A 20837-nucleotide genomic window follows, 5' to 3' on the forward strand; every position below is an offset into this window, starting at 1 on the left:
GTAGAAAATATTCTCTACAGTCATTCTCTACGCCTAAGAGTCCCTTGGTAAAAATGAAACTCATAATGTACATGCTTAGAGGCATAATAATCATTTATATGATTTCAATGGGAAATACGTATAAAATAGAAACCGTGTTATAGTAAAGTATAAAGACATCGAGGACAAAATTAAAATTTGGACTTAATTCTTTGCCTACATTCAAGGCACAAGTTAATGAATCTCTCAAGATTATAGTTGATCCCTATTTCACCCACACATTCAATAAAACAACATAAAGATCAGTAAGCTTAACGGGGAGTGCGTGAAGACGGCCGTCAGAGGAGGTGCTCAGCACGCTCAGATATGCTCCTCTGGGAACAGAAGCGTTGCATTTTCCGCCTGGAGTTGGCCGAGAAGAAAAAAAAAAACATGGATATGGTGAGACACAGCCTATATCAGCGAACACCACAGTAGTCCTAAACGAATCATCATGAGCAAGATTTTTGTAAGTTACATTAAATGTGCAAATTCATCTGTTTGGATGGCCTCTGAGCCCTTGTGCTCTTCACATATTATTTTGTCATTCTCATTCACAAGAACTGACACTCTCACTGAAAGGCCCAAAAATTGCATGGTACACTCAAGTGCTGACAGCACAAGGAGACTGAGGCAAGACAAGACGAATCAACTTCTGCATCAGCACTCGTAACGTTTCGCTTGTGTTAAACGGCTTTACGCGTGCTAAAAACACAAACACACCCTTGGATATTCCAGCCTGCAGAGTTAACTAAATCCCGATAGCTGTGAGCAATAAATGGGAAAAAAAAAAAAAAGTTACCTGTCCTTTAATCTTCTCTGTATTATGCAAACACTCACCATGAAGCTTGTGTCATTACAAAATGGGTGTCTCCTTCCTTGAAGCCATTAAATTTGCTGCCCATAACACTGGTGTATGCCCCCATGTCGTCAACCAGTAGCCAATCACCAGTCTCCAGCTCAGGAAGAACACAGTGCTCCACAAGGTTGTCCAGACTGTCACAGGTTGGACCCCAGATGATGGAGGGGTATTTGTGACAACTGAGCGCTTGTTTCTTCATAAATACAATGCAGAAAGAGAGATTGTGGAAAGATGAATTAAGGATTGCCAAGAGAGAGGGTTGTGCGGCTGAAAAGGTAATGACAGACAAATCTGAAATCCAGAAATAACGAGTGCTGTGAGCTCTACCGAAACCCTTTGGTAAAATAAAGATGTTGGAGAAACTGACAAAAGTGATGTATTTGATCATAACACTCAATCAAAATTAAAACAGCCTCACGATACAAGTAAAGATTGTGATAAAATGGAGACTCTGATTAGTCCAGCACTGATTAGTGTAATTATTAGAGGATGATCTTGTGACCAGGGTTGAAATTTATCCCACACACAGAGAACAGATGAATAGTCAAATGAACAGCTGAATGGGTAGAGCTCATTTCTTTGCACTGAAATAAAGATCATATAAAGACATTGGAGAAACAGTCTGCTAACAAAGGTGATGTGTCTTTACAGGAATGGGGATGTTGTAGTCTAGTCTAACAACTGTTGTAATTATTATTGCGTGATCTTTTGTGAATACGATTAGAATTGTTCTCACATACAGAACTACTGAGTGGTTAAAATACTCATCTTAAATGGACTCTTCTGATTTGCTTTTACTCTGAAGATCCAAGTAAAGAGTTCAAATGGAAGGGCGTGAATTAATGAAAGAGTGAGTGAGAGGTTGTGTGTGTGTGTGTGTGTGTGACAGAGAGATAGAGACTGAGTGAGTGTGTGTTTGTGTATGCAGGCCTGAGTGAGAAGGCGAGTTCTCACCTTCTGGGGATAAAGGATTTTTGGATTGGCAACATCGTCCATGTTGAAGGAACCATGAATGCCATCATTCACGTAGTACATGAAGATTCCCGCAGCTCTCATGTCATCATCAGCTACTGGACACAGATTCACAGACTCAAATAAAGTTGTGGAGTCTACATAAGAGGGAGTGTATATATATACAAACACATTCAAAACATTGACAAAATGGTGAATTACTTTTCAACACAGTTCCAAGAGAACTACAATTTAAGGAAATTAATTACTTCAAAACGTTTAATTACTTCTAAAACTTATTTCATCTGACTTCTGCTGTGTTCTTTGAGACATCCTCCAACTAAAACGCCCCAGTACCAGGAATCATGGATTTGTTTTTCTGCCTTTACAGAGTTTCTACTGATGAAAACTACTGCATGCCTTGTATGTCCGAAATATTCATGATTGAGTACCGTTTTTGTTAGAAGATTTGTCTGTGAGGACTTTTTTGCCAATCACATTGACAGCTAATGTGCAGGCAGATGCCACGTAATATCTCCCCGGCTCAGCGATGACCTGAACCCCAGTGTCAGTCGGAAAAAAATCATTCAGGGCAAATTTGATGACATCAGCAAACTGTGAGAGAAGAAACCCAAACGTCAGAGGAAGAGATGGTGGTAATTTCTAATGTAGGAAACCCTGAATCAAGAAAATTGAGCAATCACCTCTTCAAACTTCGGGTTAAATGTTTTGCTTCCAGGGTAACCACCGCCAATGTCCAGCAAATTCATTTTGAAGCCCAACTCAATCTGTAAAATCAAACAGTTAATATGACATAAACCAGTGGACATACATACATTATAAAAATCATATTCGATAACATTTTTCAGATAATTCCCATGAGACATATTATTACACCAAAGTTCACCTCCTCCTGTAAGACATCACAGACTTGTCTGTGCACGCTTCTCTCCACCCCCTTAATCAGCAATCAACTAAACAAGTGCTACTTTTGTTTCCTGGTCACCCTGCATGTATAAGGATGCTTCCAGGTGTCAGCTAACTGAAGTTAGTGTCTCGTGGTTGTAAACTGATATGTTTTAACTCCTTCTGGGATCCCTGAGGATGAGAATCATGAAATCTAGTAGTGAAGTGCAGTCCAGAGTGTTTAACGATGTCAAAACACTAGGATATTTCATTTCACGCAGTGATAGAAGTTTAATAAATTAAGACCGTTTGGTCCTTGGGATTGGTACCTGCACTGGACACTTACCCCCATGTTAAAGATTTTTCTGGAAGCTGAGATGGCGTCCCTAAAAGCTTGAGGGTCTCTGCAGCCGGAGCCTACATGGAAACTGACGCCGACCACCTCCAAACACAGTTCTCTCGCTCGCTCCAACAGCCTACAACAGTCCTGCAGACGTGCCCCAAACTTGGAGTTCAGCCGCAGGGATGATCTGGAGTCATCCACCCCAATGCGGAGGACAAGTCTGAAGAGATGAGACAAATTAAAGGGACTTTGGCTTTGGAATAGTGGATGAGAGAAATGGGCAAAAGCTCTCTGTACATTTTCTCCAAATGATAAACAGTAATGCCAGTAAATACATTAGATTTGAAACAAACACATACCAAAAAACATATATATATATGTTGTCATTTGTTTCAGTCCAGTTTTAGATTAGACTGCATAATATGAGATTGCTAAAAAGAGTTCTTAATGCTCAAGATGTAAGTGTTGCATTTGATGCAATAGACTGGGGGGGGGGGGTTCCAAGAACATGGTTTATTGACTAATCCGGATAAGTTAACTCAGAGTAAGTAGTAAGCCTCCTAAAAGAAGAGCCCTATGGCTTTGTTTTGCTGGGAGAAATGAGGCCATAGGGCACTTCGATTAGGAAGTTTACTACTCACTCTGAGTTCATTTATCCAGGTCAGTCTCTAAACCACATACTTGGAATACCTCCCAGGAGTGACTTGAAAATGAATTTGGTCTGTTGGAGCAGATCCGACCTTGTTTAGGGTTCTACACTTGGTCTAGTTTTATTGTCCTTTATGTGCTTCAGTGTGGTGAAATGATTTCTGAATACAGTCAGCCTCTGTTGTTATGTTTTGTTATGGTATGCAGTCAAACAGTAAATAGATATGGTGCCTTTTAAGCATTGTAAATTGATGAATAGCAATTTTCCCCAAACTAAAAAAGAAAAAAGATCAGACAGAAATTATCCAAAAAAAAAAAAATTCAGGGTGCAAAAAAATATTAGAAGTAAATTAAGTTATTATTATTATTATTATTATCATCATTATTATTATTCACTTGATTTGTTATGCATTCTTGCCTGTTGTTTTGATAAGACAAGTCTGTTTTTCAGACACAGTTTTTAACATCCTACAGTTAAACCTCCCAAAATTGCCCAAAACTGTTTTGCCAGTCAAACACAGATGAGGTGACTCACTTTCCGTTGTCATGGCACCTGGATATCTTGTCAAGTTCATCCTCGCTGTCAAACGTCATCATCTGGATTCCATGGATGCAGGCATATTTGATATGAGACTCCTGCTTGCAGGGGTTGGCATAGATGATTCTATCTGGAGTTACGCCAAGAGACAAAATCTGCTGGATCTCAGACTGTGTGGAGAGGAGACAAAATTAACGTCAGTTGGTGTCTAAATAATTAACATAAAACGGTGTCTTGGCCAAGCCCAAAAAAAAATCACATTTTCACACATCATCTCAGTCTGCTTTCCATTTAGGAATGCTTCGTTTCACTCTCAAAATGTTTTATAAAAGATGCAACACGATTCCAACAAGACTATCTCCATCTCCGTAAGTTTAGAAATGTTTGTTGAGAAAGCTTATCATTGTCATACTGAGAAACTGACCACCCACAAAATAAGGACAGTGTTTTTCAAAATATCGCAAAGTCAGAGCTTTTGACTAATATGTACATATATAGAAAACATGTGCAAACAAGCAGCTTGCAGTGTTTGAAATGAATACAATCCATTGGTCTCAGTTTGCAGTTTTGTTTTATTTGATCACCACGCTGATAGCTTCCCAAATACTCATTAGACTGTTTGGGTTTTGGGGTTTACACTGTTTACTTTGAAAGCTGAAGACATGTACACTCACAACAGACTGTCCCGTACCTGACTGGCACAATCAAAACACGCCCCCAGATCAGCCAGCAGGGCCAGGATCGGGCGACTGTTGTTGCATTTCACGGCGTAGAACGGAATGACCTGCGGAAGGTTCTCCACCCAGCGGAGGTGTTTCTCCAGGATATCTCCAAGGTCGGCAGTGTGAAAAGCATCCCTATTTCCCTTTATTGACAAACAAAGAGGTAGACTTTTAGATGTGGTCTATAAAATCAGGCATGAGCTTTAGGAGGACTGCTTACACTGCAGGTTATTTAGGATAACTATGACAGACCAAGAGCTGAAACAACTGGATCAGTCCATTCTCTGAGACATTCATTTGAAACAACTGGATCATTCTCTCTTTTTCTTTTGGCTATCATCAAACATGTTTTTGAGAAATGAGGGTTGTTCTCATTTTTGTGTAACTGATTATAAAATCCAAAGAAGACAAAGGAGAATTTTCTCACAACGGACTTTGAAAAATGTTTAGATATACTTTACACAGTCCCTTTACACAAACTTGCTCTGTGTTCATTCTCCTGCCATCTTAGGCTGACAACAAGAACAGCAACAAAGTCAATGCACCTACCAGTTTTTTGAACTTTTCAATTCTTTGGTTCATAAAATCCAGAGCAGACATTCCATCTTCAATGACAGAAATATTTAGAGTCTTTGGACAGAAGGAGGTCATGGTTTTGAACTAGTGGGAAATTTGAGAGAGGGTACAGTCAGCTGGAGTGAAACATGTAGAGGGAGAAATAGAGGATGACATTAGCGCCCGACCGATACAGGATTTTTCAAACCAATACCGATTTCGATACCTGATGATTTAAAAATCAGATTATTGATACATCGGCCAATATTCTTTCTTTCTTTTTCTTCAGTAACACACAACATAAACAGATTTCCCCACCTGTTATGTGTAGTTATTTAAGAGTCCTCACCAAGATAACATGACACAATGCAAACTTGTAAATAGGCCTAGTACTTTGACCAAAAGTACAACACGATATATTAAAGTTTTTTATAAATAATGCATGAAACTGATACTGTGACCTAGATTAAACGCTGCTGTTATATGCATCTAATACTACATGACTAATACTACATACTACATGAGTCTAGGACTTGCTACTTTGGGATTTCACACTACACGTTTGAAAGAGAAACTAAATAACCTTGTTTGGCTACCAAGCCATGTTAGATACCTGTTCAGCTCATGTTTATTTACGTGTCCCCTCTGGTTTGACAATTTGCAATGCATAGACTGTAACTACAGACATGCGAGTCGCAGATATATTTACCATTGCTTCATTTAGAATAAACTGAATGTTACAGTTTAATCGCTCATTAATGTTAGCGGTCTTCCACTGATAAACATGACATAAGCTAGCTTAGTCATACCGATTTATGCCGATACCGATTTATCTGCAATTAGCTCATACTGGCTGATAATATCGGCATGCCTTTATGGGTCGGGCTCTAGATGAGGTTGTGAGATGTTAGTATACAAGGATGAGATTGTGAAACGTTATTATATCCACATTATATAAAGACATGCCAGAAGATGAGTTTTTGATGTATATACTATGAACAAGTGAAAGTGAAAAGCAACAAATTTAATCAGTATAGTTTAGCAAACCAAACTGGACTGATACATTAATGCACCAGTGGACTGCCTCCGATAATTAAAAAGGAAACTGCTAAACTTTACCAAACAGCGGTGCATCGGACATGCATGAAAACTTACCTCTGCGACGTGTTCGACCCTAGAACGGACTGTTGTGACCAAAACTGAAGATGGAAGACGGATTGCTCTGGTGACCCATCCCTTTTTTATCATGACACAAACGATACTGTATCCTGTTACGCATAAGCCTGAGGCAAATTAAAACCAAACCAAACCAAAAAAAAAGCTTGCTACGTTTGACCAGCAGCCTTCTGTGATCATATGAGTGAAAGAGCAAATGTTGAGTGAAATGTAGAAACGATTGACAAATATGTTGAGGTGGTTTTGAATGGTTTGACTTACCACACTATCTCAAAGGCATGTTTCCTGTGTAGACTGTAAGACGTGAGATCCTACCACATGCTAATTAACTGAAAAAGAATTGTTAAAGTTACAGATTGTTGTGTATGTTGAAGAAATGATTTCATTTAAACTAATTAAACAATTGTATGTTGTTTTAATTAAGAAATTAATTTTAAAAAATCAAACACCCATTCGAGTAAGAACTCAAACTATTTTACACAGTCCATACAACTTACATGTCTGTAGATAACTCTTATACTGTATTTATTTAGTTGTATATAAAAACATCAGGTTGTAAGGATATACATGAATTCACGGAAAATGTGTGGAACGTAAATGTGAAGCGGCTACTATCCGGAACCGAGTATCCTGTGCCCTAAGCAGAGGATGATGGTGACCAACCTGGGGCCTATTCACACGAAGGTAAACAACGAAAAATAAATGAAACAGAAATGCTGATGCTGCAAGCGTTCCCATAATTAGGCTACTTGTCAAATAAAATTTCTCAAACAAGGGAGTTTTGCCTGTGGGGTTTCTTTCTTTGTTTTACAAGTTGCCTGTGTGAAACCTGTTGAATTGATGTGTTCTCCGCTCCAGCGCAATGCAAGTCCTCTCAGAAACCCTACAAAATATCCTTCCTACCTGCCCCCTCATTCTGCACGACCCTGCGGTCGTGGGCGTGTTGATCCTGTGTTCACTTGGATTTGTGAGCTTTTCTCAATATTGGCAGTTTATTCGGGGTGTTGTGGGAAATAGTTCGACATGTATCTAACTGTGTTTCGATGTTACCAAATGTTTGACTGTTTAGAGGAAAGTGGAAAATTACCAAGGAGGGAAGCAATAAATGTAAACGTTGCAATTCCTATATTAGGAAATGCACAGAGATCCTGATGTTGAACAGAAAGTTGTACTGACACTCACGCACTGTAAGAGAAGAACATCATGCTAACTGCTGGCAGTTCGTGTAACTCGTGTGTGTGATAAAAAGAGAGAACTGTCCTGTTAAAGGTCGTTGGATAAAAATAGTAAAACAACCTGCCCTTGGATATACGACCGACTGCCAGTAGTTGTTTTCTTTAAGACAGAGAAAGTGAAATCACTCTCCTCTGGGTATTACTCGTCTTTACTCTGTAAGTTGTACTCACCTATGCGCATGTAATAAAGATTGGACTGATCACACCTGAAGTCTGTATCTTTAGAAATTTAGCACATTCCACAAAGTAGACTTAAAATTTTGTCTTACAGTGTGCAGATCTTTCCTTTTCTGCTTTTTGTTTAGTACGCAATCTCAGGTTTCTATATTTTTTCATTTAACGTTGGGACTCTCTCTCTCTCTCTCTCTCTCAAACCTTGTATGGAGGGCCGGAAGATTTAATTTAGAACTGAAGCTTGTTTGAAGCTGTTTCGAAATGTGTGCGTTATCTTAACATTTTCTGTCGTTATTATGGATCGTATTCGATTTAAATGGGCTAATTACCAATCGGTTCTGAAATGCTTAAAAATACCAACCTCTGTAAAATTATTGTAGCGTTGGGTATCTCTGTGTGTCTCGTTTGTTATAGTGCATGAGTTTAGACTCATTATTTAGTAGTTTAATAGTATAGGCTATTCTGTCGTGCCAATGGTAGCGTATAGATAAATTATAGTTAATGGTTCGCTGTGAATATTTGGCTGAATACAAATATCTATACCTATAACCTTATTTGAGAATCTGAACCCAATTAATTTACAGTTATTCCGAAAAACTCCATTTATAGTTCAGGGCTCTGAACACCGAACCTAAGGAATATTCAGAACCACTCTTCGTTAGCGTCAACATATTTCAAATAATAGCGTTAATGTAGCAAGTACAGTCACAGGGCCTTCTCTTCGAATTAATTCCTCATCCAGTTCTTGGATCACCACATTAGAGAGTGTGACTCATGACGCATCCTACTCAAGAATAGAAACGGGAACGTCAACGTTTATTACAACAATCAAATTCCAACGGTACAGAATGCGTCTATCCTTGAATAAAATGGGATACAGGTGACACTAAGGCGCATCCACTACACACATAAGCTATGTGCAAACATCAAAACTACATACTGGATGACTAAAAGAAACTAGAGCTCGTGGCAACAACCACGCCTAAGGGTGTGGGAGTCTGGAATAACTGGAGGGACGAGGAGGGGCGTGGGTCAAGACTTGTTGAACGCGCTTTCTTTCTGGCCGACTAACTGGCTGACAGCAAGGAGTCGGGTCTTTTATCTGGTTTGGATAACGTGGGATTGCTCTCCTTCTCCTTGCCTCCGTCAGGAAGGAGGAGATACTTTTTGAAGTTTGAAAAATGTTCATTAGATCTATGCCCGAAACCCGCTATGAGGTCACCGATGTCCGGACCTCGGTAATTGTTTTAGATCTAAAAATAAAATTTGAAGCTAAATACAACTGGATAAAAAAAATCAGCGGTTGAGAACTTCTCCTCCGACACGAGTGCATGCTTAATTCAGACTAGACTTGTTATTTAGTGTCGGCTGTGTGTGAGAGTTGGGGGGGGGGGGGGGGGGCGAGCGCAGCCCCTTGCATCATCAGCACTTCTACAGATAGCAATTGGTATTTTAGACGCACGTTTGCATAAGCAGGCGTCTTATGTATGAACTGGCAGCATACCATATTCGGTAAGACAAGGCAATGATCGTTATGCCATTATCTGTAAGAAACGTTCAACACAGTAACCTGGTACAGCGTCTGGAGCAAAGGCAATTGTATGAAACATGTTACATTTACCTATTCTGGTCATGATGCAGGCGAGGATATTTCTTTCATATTAGTACGCCAGCTAACGTTTCACACAATGCCATTGATTATTGAACAGTTTATGTAGGTGACGATATCAATAATAGTAGGCTTACGAAACATTTCAAAGCCAAATGTGGAAATGAATATGTGTACAATGTCATGGTATTACTCTCAAACATTTTTCATTTATTATAATAGCTGAGGTTACAAATAACCTTAGCTTAATTAACATTAATAATTCTATGAACCACACCTAGTCATAGAAATGTTTGTGTGTTGGGGGAGGGGGCAAATACAGAAGCCATATGAAAGGTTATTCAGTTCAGTCCAGTTCAGATGGTGTACCATACAAATAAAACACAAATAAAATTTTTTCTTTTAAATAGCAACAGGTCTCTTTCTATGTATGTAATGTTTGTATGTGTAATTTTGATAAAAACCTAACCACCAATAAAATTTGTTTCCTGTAGATAGCAACAGGTCTCCTTCTACGTATGCAGTGGTGGAGGAAGTACTCAAACACTGTACTTAAGTAAAAGTACAAATAAACAGACAAAAACGTACTCTAGTAAAAGTACCACATTAACCTTTTTACTTGAGTAAAAGTAAGTAAGTACATGCTTTTAAATATACTTAAAGTGTTAAAAGTAAAAGTACTTGCTGAATGTATTCCCTAATGCAATGGTCTACAATATCATTAAGTGTGCCTACTGTATGTATATTTTGTTTAATACATCAATAGTATGGGCTGTGCCATTTTAATTAACAATGCTGCAGATGATGCTACTGATAACACTGGCAAACAATCTCTTATCAATTATTTGAAAGATTATTGTTTTTATTGTGTTTACCCTCTGTGACAAAGTTCACACTTGGACTTACGATTCTGTGAATCAGAATTTCAGGGGTTACCTGCAGAGTTAAATGCCATTAAGCAAAATAAGAAAGGGGACTGATTATACCTTTGAAAGTTTTTATTTAACTGTAAATAAAACCAAACACAATATAACACAATGCAAAACCACTGTGTTATGTTGACTGCAGTAAACACATTCAAGTCAAAGTTGTCTGCCTGAAAAAAGGGGCATTAAACACACCTAACAAAGGAGGCACTGATCCTAACACAGGATTTCAACATATTATCTATTACAAAATTTATACTTTTGCCAGACTGTTCTTACAGGAGATGGAAATTTGGTTTGGCTCAATATAAGCATGCCAAGTAGGGTTTACTGTCTGACTTTTAAATTCCATTTCAGTGTAATTAAGACAAAGATATCTTTAAAGTAATTACGACGATGTTAATCCTGTCATTCTATAATATCCACTAATTTTAAACCTTAACTCTGAAGGAGCACAGGGCTAAAGAGCCCCTAGCCACACAAGCAACATAACTACCGCTGTTCCCGAGATCTAGCATCCAAGCAAACACCCAGGACTAAGACTACATTGCGTTAGCAACATGCATGTGTTACTTGCCAGTTAACGCTAGATTATAATAATTTAATCGTGTTTACTTGTTGCTAGTGGTGCATTTGAACAAGAGGCTAGCTAAGGTTACATAAGACTTCACTAACCTAAATTAATTTAACATGCAAAAGTCAGGTAGCGTTAAGCAACTTAATTTACCTCAATACGTTTCTTCAAATTTGACGGCGAATTTTTGAAAGCTAGTATCTCGTGTTTTGGAGGGAGACTGCACCGGAAACTCCATGAATCATTTTTAGAACCGGTTATCTCAAACAACTCTTTTGAATAAGGCCATGGGTGGCGCATGTCTAATGGCTGAATCTCCGTGGTGGCCTCTCTCGAATCCATTTTGCGTGTTTTATCACCGGTTAGTGCTGCTGCTGACGCTGTTGCTGCCGGCGCGCCCCGCTCTTGTTGAAGGAGGGCCTAACATTACCTGCCCGCTTTGATTGGTTCAGAGGACCAATTCCCCTCACGCCATTGATTACTTTAAAACTAACAAACAAACAAAAAAACGCAATGTGACTGTAACTTGTAACGCAACGCATTTTAGAAATGTAGTGCAGTAGAAAGTATAGATATTTGCTGTAAAATGTAGTGGAGTAAAAGTCAAAAGTACCCACAACTAAATCTACTTAAGTAAAGTACAGATACATGAAAAATGTACTTAAGTACAGTAACGTAATACTTGTACTTCGTTATATTCCACCACTGTACGTATGTAATGTTTGTATGTGTAATTTTGATAAAACGAGCACCCCTCTCCCGCCCGGCCTCCCTGCAACGTTCTACGCCTTTTATACATAGCAAAGTTGGTCGTGCTAGCATTCTGAATTACTGCAGATCTCTCGATAAAGTTAGATAGCTGGTCCTCCCTACATTACAACTTAGGGGTATTTATTGTTACGGGGTTTGTTCTAAGTTCATGTGGTCTTTGTCATGCATGAGGATTTGGAGATTTTTTGGTTGTGTTGTGTTGGCTGTAAATTCCTCTCCTGACATGTGGCTGGGTCCTTTTTAATCCCACAATAACTGGCACATTGATTAGCCCATGTATTGCAAACTAAAAGTTGCATGTCTTGCAAACTAAAACCCCACTTGTCGCCCGACAGTCTGTACCATAGATATCGTTCTACAAATACATGCATGCAAAACTGGTTTGTGTCTATTCAGTAATAAATCTGCATTAATGTACATTATGTAATATTAAAGATGAGTTCATATTTGGGCTGAGGTTTATTGCACACAATCAAGGGTTTATGCATTATCATGCTTATGCAGCATCTGTCTCCCACACATAAAACACATAAAATAGCATCGTGTAATGGTAAATTTGATAAAACGCGTGGCTGTTGGAATACATTTTCACCATTCAGATTTCCTCCTCTGCAGAAAGAATTGCTGTGTTTTCTTCCTGGAGTTTGTAAAGGAAAAATAAAACAAACAAACACAAAACAAACAAGAGAGAAAAGAAGGAGAAACATGGTGACACACCGCACATATGAATCAACCCCAGCAATATCCAAAATGACAACATTATGGAATTTCATTAAAGTCCAGCCTGTTCAGTTCACAAATAACAAACAAGTGACTACTTTTCAGTGTAACATAAAAATATCACCACTCCTTTAGGCTTCTCTACAGCATTCAACACTCACCACGATGCTTGTGTCATCACAAAATGGGTGTCTGCTTCCTTGAAGCCATTAAATTTGGTGGCCACAACACTGGTGTACGCCCCCATCTCATCGACCAATAGCCAATCACCAGTCTCCAGCTCAGGAAGAACACAGTGCTCGACAAGGTTGTCCAGACTATCACAGGTTTGACCCCAGATGATGGAGGGGTATTTGTGACCACTGAGCACTTGTTTCTTCCAACAGGTGAGGAAGGTGAGGAAAGTGAGATTGTGGAAGAATGAATGAACCGAATGGATGAATTAATGAGTGCCAGAAGAGAGCACAATACAACTAAACAGGTTATGAAAGACAAATCTGAAATCAAGCAGCTGATCATAACTCGTATTCAAAAAGAATGCAGTCTGATAGTACAAGGAAAGAGTGTGATGGATGGAGACTCTGTAGTCCAGCACTGACTAGTGTAATTATTAGAGGATGATCTTGTGAACAGGGATGCAATTTATCCCACGCAAAGAACAACTGGACAGTCAAATGAACAGCTGGGTGGAATGGGTAGAGCTCATTTCTTTGCAATGAAGATCCAAGTGATGGGAATATATTTATGACGGAATGAGTCTGTCAGTTAGTATCTGTGCACTCACATTGTGGGGATGGAAGACTCTTGGAATGATTTCATCATCCATGTTGAAGGACCCGTAAATGCCGTCATTGACATAGTACATGATGATTCTCTCAGCTCGGATGTCGTCGTCATCAGCTACAGGACACAGATTCATAGACACAAAGGAAGTTTTGGAGCACGAAAGGAGTGTACAGGAGTGTACAGGGCGTATATATACACAGGCACATTCAAAACACTGTCAGAATACTTTTCAACACCATCCCAAGACAGCTACATTTAGGGAGGTTAATTACTTTGAAATGCTCTACTGAAAAAACGATTTTATATTACATGTGGGGATTGCTAATTTTATCCAAATATTGCAATTTCCTTGTACAACCACTGAAACACCCACACACCTAAAACTGAGTCAGGATTACGTGTTTTCCCCATGACTTTCCACTACTGCATGCCTTGTCTTTATATCTGAAACATCCGTGACTGAGTACCGTTTTTGTTAGAAGATTTGTCTGTGAGGACTTTTTTGCCAATCACATTGACAGCTAATGTGCAGGCAGATGCCACGTAATATCTCCCCGGCTCAGCGATGACCTGAACCCCAGTGTCATCCGGAAAAAAATCATTCAGGGCAAATTTGATGACATCAGCAAACTGTGAGAGAAGAAAACCAAACGTCAGAGGAAGAGATGGTGGTAATTTCTAATGCAGGAACCCTTGAATCAAGTAAATCAAGTAATCACCTCTTCAAACTTCGGGTTAAATGTTTTGCTTCCAGGATAACCACCGCCAATGTCCAGCAAATTCATTTTGAAGCCCAACTCAATCTGTAAAATCAGCATTCACACAGATTTCTAAAATGATATTCAAGGCATATTTGTTAAGGAATTCATATGAAACATATGAATTCTCTTAATCTGGATGGACAAGGCTACCTTTGGTCCTCCACCTTAAACACTGATCCACTAAAACAAATCCTCTCCTCTTCTGGTTGGCCTGAATAAACACCCATGTTTGGGAGCACTGGAAAAAGTTTGGACTTCTTCCAGTCATATACTGATGTAGCTGTTTCAGCTCATGTGGGGCTTAATGATTAGGTGATCTGGGTGAGAAAATCAAACAGATGTTCCTTCAGTTTCTCAAGGCTAAAATGTTGACACTGACAGTGTATACTGATTGTTTCCAGATATTACATATTACGACACAGAGGCTAGCAACAGAAGTTGTATGGATCTTGACCAGCCCTTGGGTTTGATACCTGCACTGGATGCTTACCCCCATGTTAAAGATCCTTCTGGAAGCTGAGATGGCGTCCCTAAAAGCTTGAGGGTCTCTGCAGCCGGAGCCTACATGGAAACTGACACCGACCACCTCCAAACACAGTTCTCTCGCTCGCTCCAACAGCCTACAACAGTCCTGCAGACGTGCCCCAAACTTGGAGTTCAGCCGCAGGAATGATCTGGAGTCATCCACCCCAATGCGGAGGACAAGTCTGAAGAGATGAGACAAATTAAAAGGACTTTTGATGAATGGATGATTGGATATATGGATATATGGATGGATGGATGGATGGATGGATGAATGACAAACTGATTAATCTCACAATTTCTCTGGATGTCTTTTACTCCTAGATCCATGTAAAGTCCATAAGATATAAATTTGGGGATTTAAATTGTGCATTTGAGCATATTACACTAATGTTTTTCAAAAATTTGTTTGGCTGGACCTATTTGACAGTGCTTAGCGCTTATCCCTGGCAGACAATATTTTGATAGATGTACTAACTGTGTTTTATGGAAGCATCATATTCTCTGATGTATCACAGGGTTAAGTTTTAACTTTGTATCCTTGGTTGAGTTTTATGATCTTTGCACACACTTCAGTTGATATATTTATACATATATAACTAACTGCCACCATCAGAATATTATAGTATAAATCAACTGTTGAGCTGCTTTTCAGGCATTGTGAATTGGACGGACAGCAATATCCCAAAACTAAATTAAGATCAAATGGGAATTCTATGCAAAGTGCGGGGAGAGAGAAAATACTTCACAAACAAGGCAATTTCATTTTAGGTCATGGCAGAAGTGAGATACTTATGAATTAGTCTTGATTTTGATACGAGTTATAACCCTTTATCGACAACGTCACTACTACCGCTTTCTTTCAGGACAACAGTACTGCAGGAGCTGCTAGAAATTTTATTCTCCTACTGTTCACATCTTTGCCAGTCAAACACAGACGAGATGACTCACTTTCCGTTGTCATGGCACCTGGATATCTTGTCGAGTTCATCCTCACTGTCAAACGTCATCATCTGGATTCCATGGATGCAGGCATATTTGATATGAGACTCCTGCTTGCAGGGGTTGGCATAGATGATTCTATCTGGAGTTACGCCAAGAGACAAAATCTGCTGGATCTCAGACTGCGTGGAGAGGAAGAATAATAAATACACGTTCAGGATGGTTTCTAAACTGAACGGAAAACAAAAATGACACATTTTCATTGTTGCCTCTGAACAGGTAAGTTAATGGAGTTTAGAAATGTTGCAGAGGGAAAGTTAGCATTCTCATACAAATAGGCAAAAACTGACTGCCCACAAAATCCATGTTGTGTTGTTGAATATATCACAAAGTCAGTGCTTTTAACTAATATGACAAGCTATGTAAAATATTTGGGAAGGGTTTTTTTTTTTTTTTATGTGAAACTTGTTTACACTGAAAGCTGAAGACATGCAAACTCATGACAGGCTGAGAGCACCATCCACACCTGACTGGCACAGTCAAAACATGCCCCTAGATTAGCCAGCAGGGCCAGGATTGGGCGACTGTTGTTGCATTTCACAGCGTAGAAGGGAACAACCCGCGGAAGGTTCTCCACCCAGCGGAGGTGTTTCTCCAGGATATTGTCGAGGTCTGCAGTGTGGAAGGCATCCCTGTTTCCCTGGTGACAGAGCAGAGAGGATGAGTTTTAGAAGTGGTCTATAAAGTTAGATACATGTGAACCTGTTTTAAGAGAGCCACTTTGCCTGCAATTTAGTAAGGACACCCTTTTAACCTAAAGAATAAATAATAAATAAATAAAACAAGACTTTCAGAAACAGCAGAATCAGTTCATTTTCTATAGACCCACCCTTGCCATTTGGTTTTGGATTTTGCATACAGACTCTTCAAAAAAAAAATTCTTTATTTCTCTGTTTTGTTCTGTACAGAAAAAAAAAAATCAAAGAACAAGAAACGATAAAGGAGCTCAGCTTTGTGTTCGTCGGTTTTCAACTCCAAAATACAAAACGACTTGTGAAGAACACCAGCGCGTATATTTTAAAACAAGTTTTTCAAAACAGAAGCACTGCAAATCACTCAAAAACACTTTTCCTGACTGATTTTCAACATTTCACACTTAGTTCTTGCAAAGTTCAAGCTTCTCTCTTACAACAACACTTTTGCAGTAAAGAGCGTTTCTACTTGTTGACAAAAGTTAAGACTTCTGAATCCTTTTCCAAAAAGACAATTCCAGCATATGAAGCTATTTCTGATCTCAGATCTGATCTCTGGTCTCGTAATGTCTTATGCCTTACAGAAACCTTGCTGGGAATTTAGTCACTCGGGGTGAAGACTACAGTTTGAACCATTTGGAGGCAGACGCTGCTGCAGTTTGCGATCGTTAAGTACTATGGTGCCATTACTGTCTGGCCAAATTTCTGTAAGAAAAAGAAAATCTAGCACGTGATTTCCGATTAGCCGGTAATAACGACTTACATATTAGTCAAATACCACACACTCATCAGAGCACATTTGGAAGCTGGGGATATGGCCAGTCAGCATTACTTTTATTACCATTCCTACATTTCGCCACTACTGAGCTATGAGTATCATATGTTCCGTTCCTGGATCACTATGAAATGGTTTATCAGGCACCTAAAGAGTAGGGACGTGACTGTAAAGCTTTATAACAACAACCTTAACTCCGGTGAGAGACTAGAGTTACTGAGTTTGATTTTAGGACAGAACAAGTGAACTCTGAAGAGGGAAATTAGGATCAAAGGACATGGAAAACGAGGGTGGGAAGAGCGGATGTCAAGAAAGGGTGAGAAGAGGGGCAGGAGGGGGAGAGTCTATGCACTTTTTTAATATCACCACTGTGAATCAGTGAAACATTTATTAGCCCATGTATTGCACCGTTTAAAGTCTTTCCTCCAGCGGCCACCTGGCAATCTAAAATGAAAAAAGTGTCTTTTCCATTTGTCTGACATAATTTGGAAGAAATGAACGCGCCCTTCGGACATGTCTACACTGTGTTTTATCTACTGTCCTCTGAGACAAAGGCCGACAACAGAAGCTGAGTTTCACGGAAGATTCTTTGATAAACCAAGTTAATGTGCCCACCGCTTTGTCCAGCTCCTCAATTCTTTGGTTCATAAAATCCCGAGCAGAAAACCCATCTTCAATGATGGAAATATTAAATTCCTCTGGGCAGAGTGAAGTCATGGTTTTGAACTAGTGAGAAATGGGGAGAATGGAAGAAATAGTTTAGTTAGTTTGTTAGACAGATCATTTTTAAAAATGCCAAACAGTGGCCTATTCATGCATCTCGCCTCTGCGGCTACACACACGGGTTATATTACTTACAAGAGCCATGTCTATCTTACAAGAGCCATGTATATGAGTTTAGTACAGTACACGGATACAGCCAAAGTCTGCATCAAACATTTAACTCCACGGTTAATAACACTGAAAAGCTGTGCATCTGGAAAGCATAAAAAAAAACTTACGTTTGTGTCCTGCTGCTGCTGGTGACGGAATGAGTGTTGCGATAGTTCAGAAGTAGCTTTTTATGGCTACAGATATGTGAGTGAATCTTGATTTGATTCGGTGACGGCTGTTAATTCTGATAGGTGCAACAGCACCTACAACGACTAAGGCGTGCCTTTCCAGTCCGGGCACCCTCGCCTTTCCAGTCCGGGCACCCTCTCCTTCCCAATTCTGTCCCAACGTCTCCTTATGGCGATTTCGAATGCTCCAACTACTTGTCGTATTCTCGTTTAACATAGTTTTCCTGTACGTCTACAGTGCACTCAGAGGCAGTGGCGGATTTAGGTAGCCCATGGGCGACATGGGCAGCCGATCAGGGCAGCATCTTGTTGGGGGCGGCACGAGGCGCCCGCACAAAAAAATTCGGAATGGTGACATTTGCGCGATCGGTTTTAATATTGCTCATTTGCACGTCACGTCAATGATATCACGTCACCTTGTGGGTCAGTTAACCAGGCGGAGTGGTGGATTCTGAACATTTTAACAACTGGGATTTTCTGTTTTAACTTCGCTCTCCGTTTTTTCGCATAACGTTGACAGTGCCCTAGTGGAAATTCCAGTTGAAAATCCAGTTGCTAGTCTATTGGGATGAACTGGTCTCAAATGGTCTGTATGATTTTAAAAGTGAAATTCTGTACTGTACCATTAGCAGCGAATGTTGTATGCCTGGTTAACCATGTTTAGGCCTATTAATTAAGTAGCCTAGAATACACTGCCGTTTAAATGTTTAGAAATGTCCATCCTCCAACGTACTGTATACCCTATTAAATCAAACAAACAAAACATTTCCTGAGGCACTGCACTGCCACTTAAAAATGATTTTACATTCGTATTTTTATGTTTCTATATTTTCTTTATGTTTACATTTTGTACTTATATTTTAATTCCTTTTATGTTGCTTGGTACTGCACTCTGAATCTCGTTGTACATTTACGATGACAATAAAGGTATTCCATACATTTACTTGTTGCCTGTATTTCAGTATTCTCTGTTAAATTGTTATTATCAAGGTGTATAGACTGCAGTATACAAAGGTGTGTGTGTGTGCGTTCTCGGCCTGTGTGGACATGGTGGAAGTAAACTATTAAAACATAAATTACATGCAGTGATGTATTCACTATAATTCCAGGTTCTACCAGTTGAAATTAGTTTAATCCATTTAAATACCAACTGTAACATTTCACACACCACGTGAGTTCACGTGAACTCAATAACCCAGTTGTCTCCAGCTAAAACCAATACAGACTGTTTGAGACCAGTTCAACCAATACAGACCATCTGAGACCAGTTCAATGACAAGTTCAAGCAAAGGAGAGGCACGCGATATCAAGGCAACGCTTGGATATGTCTTTTCGAGAAACAGAAAATCCAACTTGCTGACGGGAGGTTCGGTGTTAACATTAACATGTTAACGTCAGAAAGCGATGGTCTACATGCGTGGAATATTCCATAGCCCAGGACTTCAGATACATAAGTTGGTCAACCAACAGTATATTTATTTAACTGCATCATATAATTTTACCGAACGATAGCGCTTGTGAGACCGAGAGCTTATGTCGGTATAGCTTGCTGTGAAACTGCTCACTACGTAGGCCTATTGAGCAGTTTCACGAATAAATCGCATTTCATCGGTTCTCCGCAGAGTCCGGAAAACAGAGGCTCAGCTGTTGGCAGTAACAGTGCTTGGGATTTCTGAAACGATGTATGTCTGTGCAGTTGGGACGAATTGATGAACAGAACCTCTGTCGGTCTGCAGGCTAATGTTATGCAAAATCAGTCTCAGCCCATGTTACAGTGGAGTTTCCCAACTTTTTAGCTACTTCGTGTAGATGAAATACGTTTATTGGGAACTAAATTGAAAAGTAGGAGATGTAAGTGCAAGTAGTTGAACCAGTATAAAATTAGAGCTGAAAGCCTAACAGTTAAAATGAATATCGTCTTGGTGAAACTGACCTGTGATTTATTAGTAGACGTCATTGAAACGTTTAAGACCATGTGGGAAAAAAGGGGTTAAAGAAATTATTGAAGGTTTATGAAGTAAACGGGTGGGTTGTTACAGCTGGCAGTTTGATAGTGGAAAGTTTTAGGACATACATTTTGTTATGCTGGAGAAGCATACAATTTGTATGAACAAAAATATTATGTCCTTTTGTGGGAACAGTATGTTTCTGTATTTAGACTGAGTCAGGGTTTATGTGACAGAGAAACTGAAATAATGTTGCCTCTCTTGGTACATGTGCACATCTTCCCCCTACCTTCACTTCTCATGTCTTGTGTTGTCCCCATCTTATTCAGCGATGATGTATGTGTAAAGTTTAGCAAATAAGTAGTCTGTATGATGACACAACTTCAGGGGAGAGGCATAATACGGCTAAAACCACCCGTTGTTTCTTAGCCCCAACCTTGTTTGCTACACGGTATAAAATAATATGTAATCCTATTTAGAATGCTTTTACCTTCTCTGTGCAGAGACACTGTTGGAGGAAACAGAAATGTTCCTTTAGTTCAGTTTTACAATAATCACAATGAT

The 20837-nt window shown here is 39.4% G+C and overlaps 2 protein-coding genes across 2 annotated transcripts; both read right to left on the bottom strand.

The window, feature by feature from the left end:
• Positions 1–317: 317 nt before the first annotated feature.
• Positions 318–5639, bottom strand: LOC115809223 (ornithine decarboxylase-like). Its single transcript, XM_030770799.1, has 9 exons — positions 5538–5639; positions 4958–5131; positions 4264–4436; positions 3084–3300; positions 2536–2619; positions 2284–2446; positions 1835–1947; positions 859–1073; positions 318–381 (listed from the first exon to the last, which is right to left on the bottom strand). Exons 1-9 carry the CDS (start codon positions 5637–5639, stop codon positions 318–320), a joined length of 1305 nt encoding a protein of 434 aa, XP_030626659.1.
• Positions 5640–11599: 5960 nt separating this feature from the next.
• Positions 11600–17983, bottom strand: LOC115809224 (ornithine decarboxylase-like). The gene is made up of 10 exons (XM_030770800.1): positions 17882–17983; positions 16266–16439; positions 15749–15921; positions 14766–14982; positions 14234–14317; positions 13982–14144; positions 13555–13628; positions 13245–13270; positions 12890–13123; positions 11600–11726 (listed from the first exon to the last, which is right to left on the bottom strand). The coding sequence occupies exons 1-10, from the start codon at positions 17981–17983 to the stop codon at positions 11600–11602; spliced, it is 1374 nt and encodes a 457-aa protein (XP_030626660.1).
• Between the last annotated feature and the right edge of the window lie 2854 nt (positions 17984–20837).

Source organism: Chanos chanos, chromosome 4 (genome assembly GCF_902362185.1).
Source record: "Chanos chanos chromosome 4, fChaCha1.1, whole genome shotgun sequence".
NCBI lineage: Eukaryota > Metazoa > Chordata > Actinopteri > Gonorynchiformes > Chanidae > Chanos > Chanos chanos.

Excerpts from the sequence above, each read along its gene's own strand:
- LOC115809223 (XM_030770799.1), bottom strand. The coding sequence starts at position 5,639 with ATGACCTCCTTCTGTCCAAAGACTCTAAATATTTCTGTCATTGAAGAT. Across the intron at positions 4,437-4,957 it reads GTTTTGATTGTGCCAGTCAG|TCTGAGATCCAGCAGATTTT; the intron begins GTACGGGACAGT and ends CTCTCCACACAG. Across the intron at positions 2,447-2,535 it reads TTAACCCGAAGTTTGAAGAG|TTTGCTGATGTCATCAAATT; the intron begins GTGATTGCTCAA and ends CTTCTCTCACAG.
- LOC115809224 (XM_030770800.1), bottom strand. The coding sequence starts at position 17,983 with ATGACTTCACTCTGCCCAGAGGAATTTAATATTTCCATCATTGAAGAT. Across the intron at positions 14,318-14,765 it reads GAAGGATCTTTAACATGGGG|ATTGAGTTGGGCTTCAAAAT; the intron begins GTAAGCATCCAG and ends CTGATTTTACAG. Across the intron at positions 13,271-13,554 it reads GCATTTACGGGTCCTTCAAC|TGCATTCTTTTTGAATACGA; the intron begins ATGGATGATGAA and ends GTACTATCAGAC.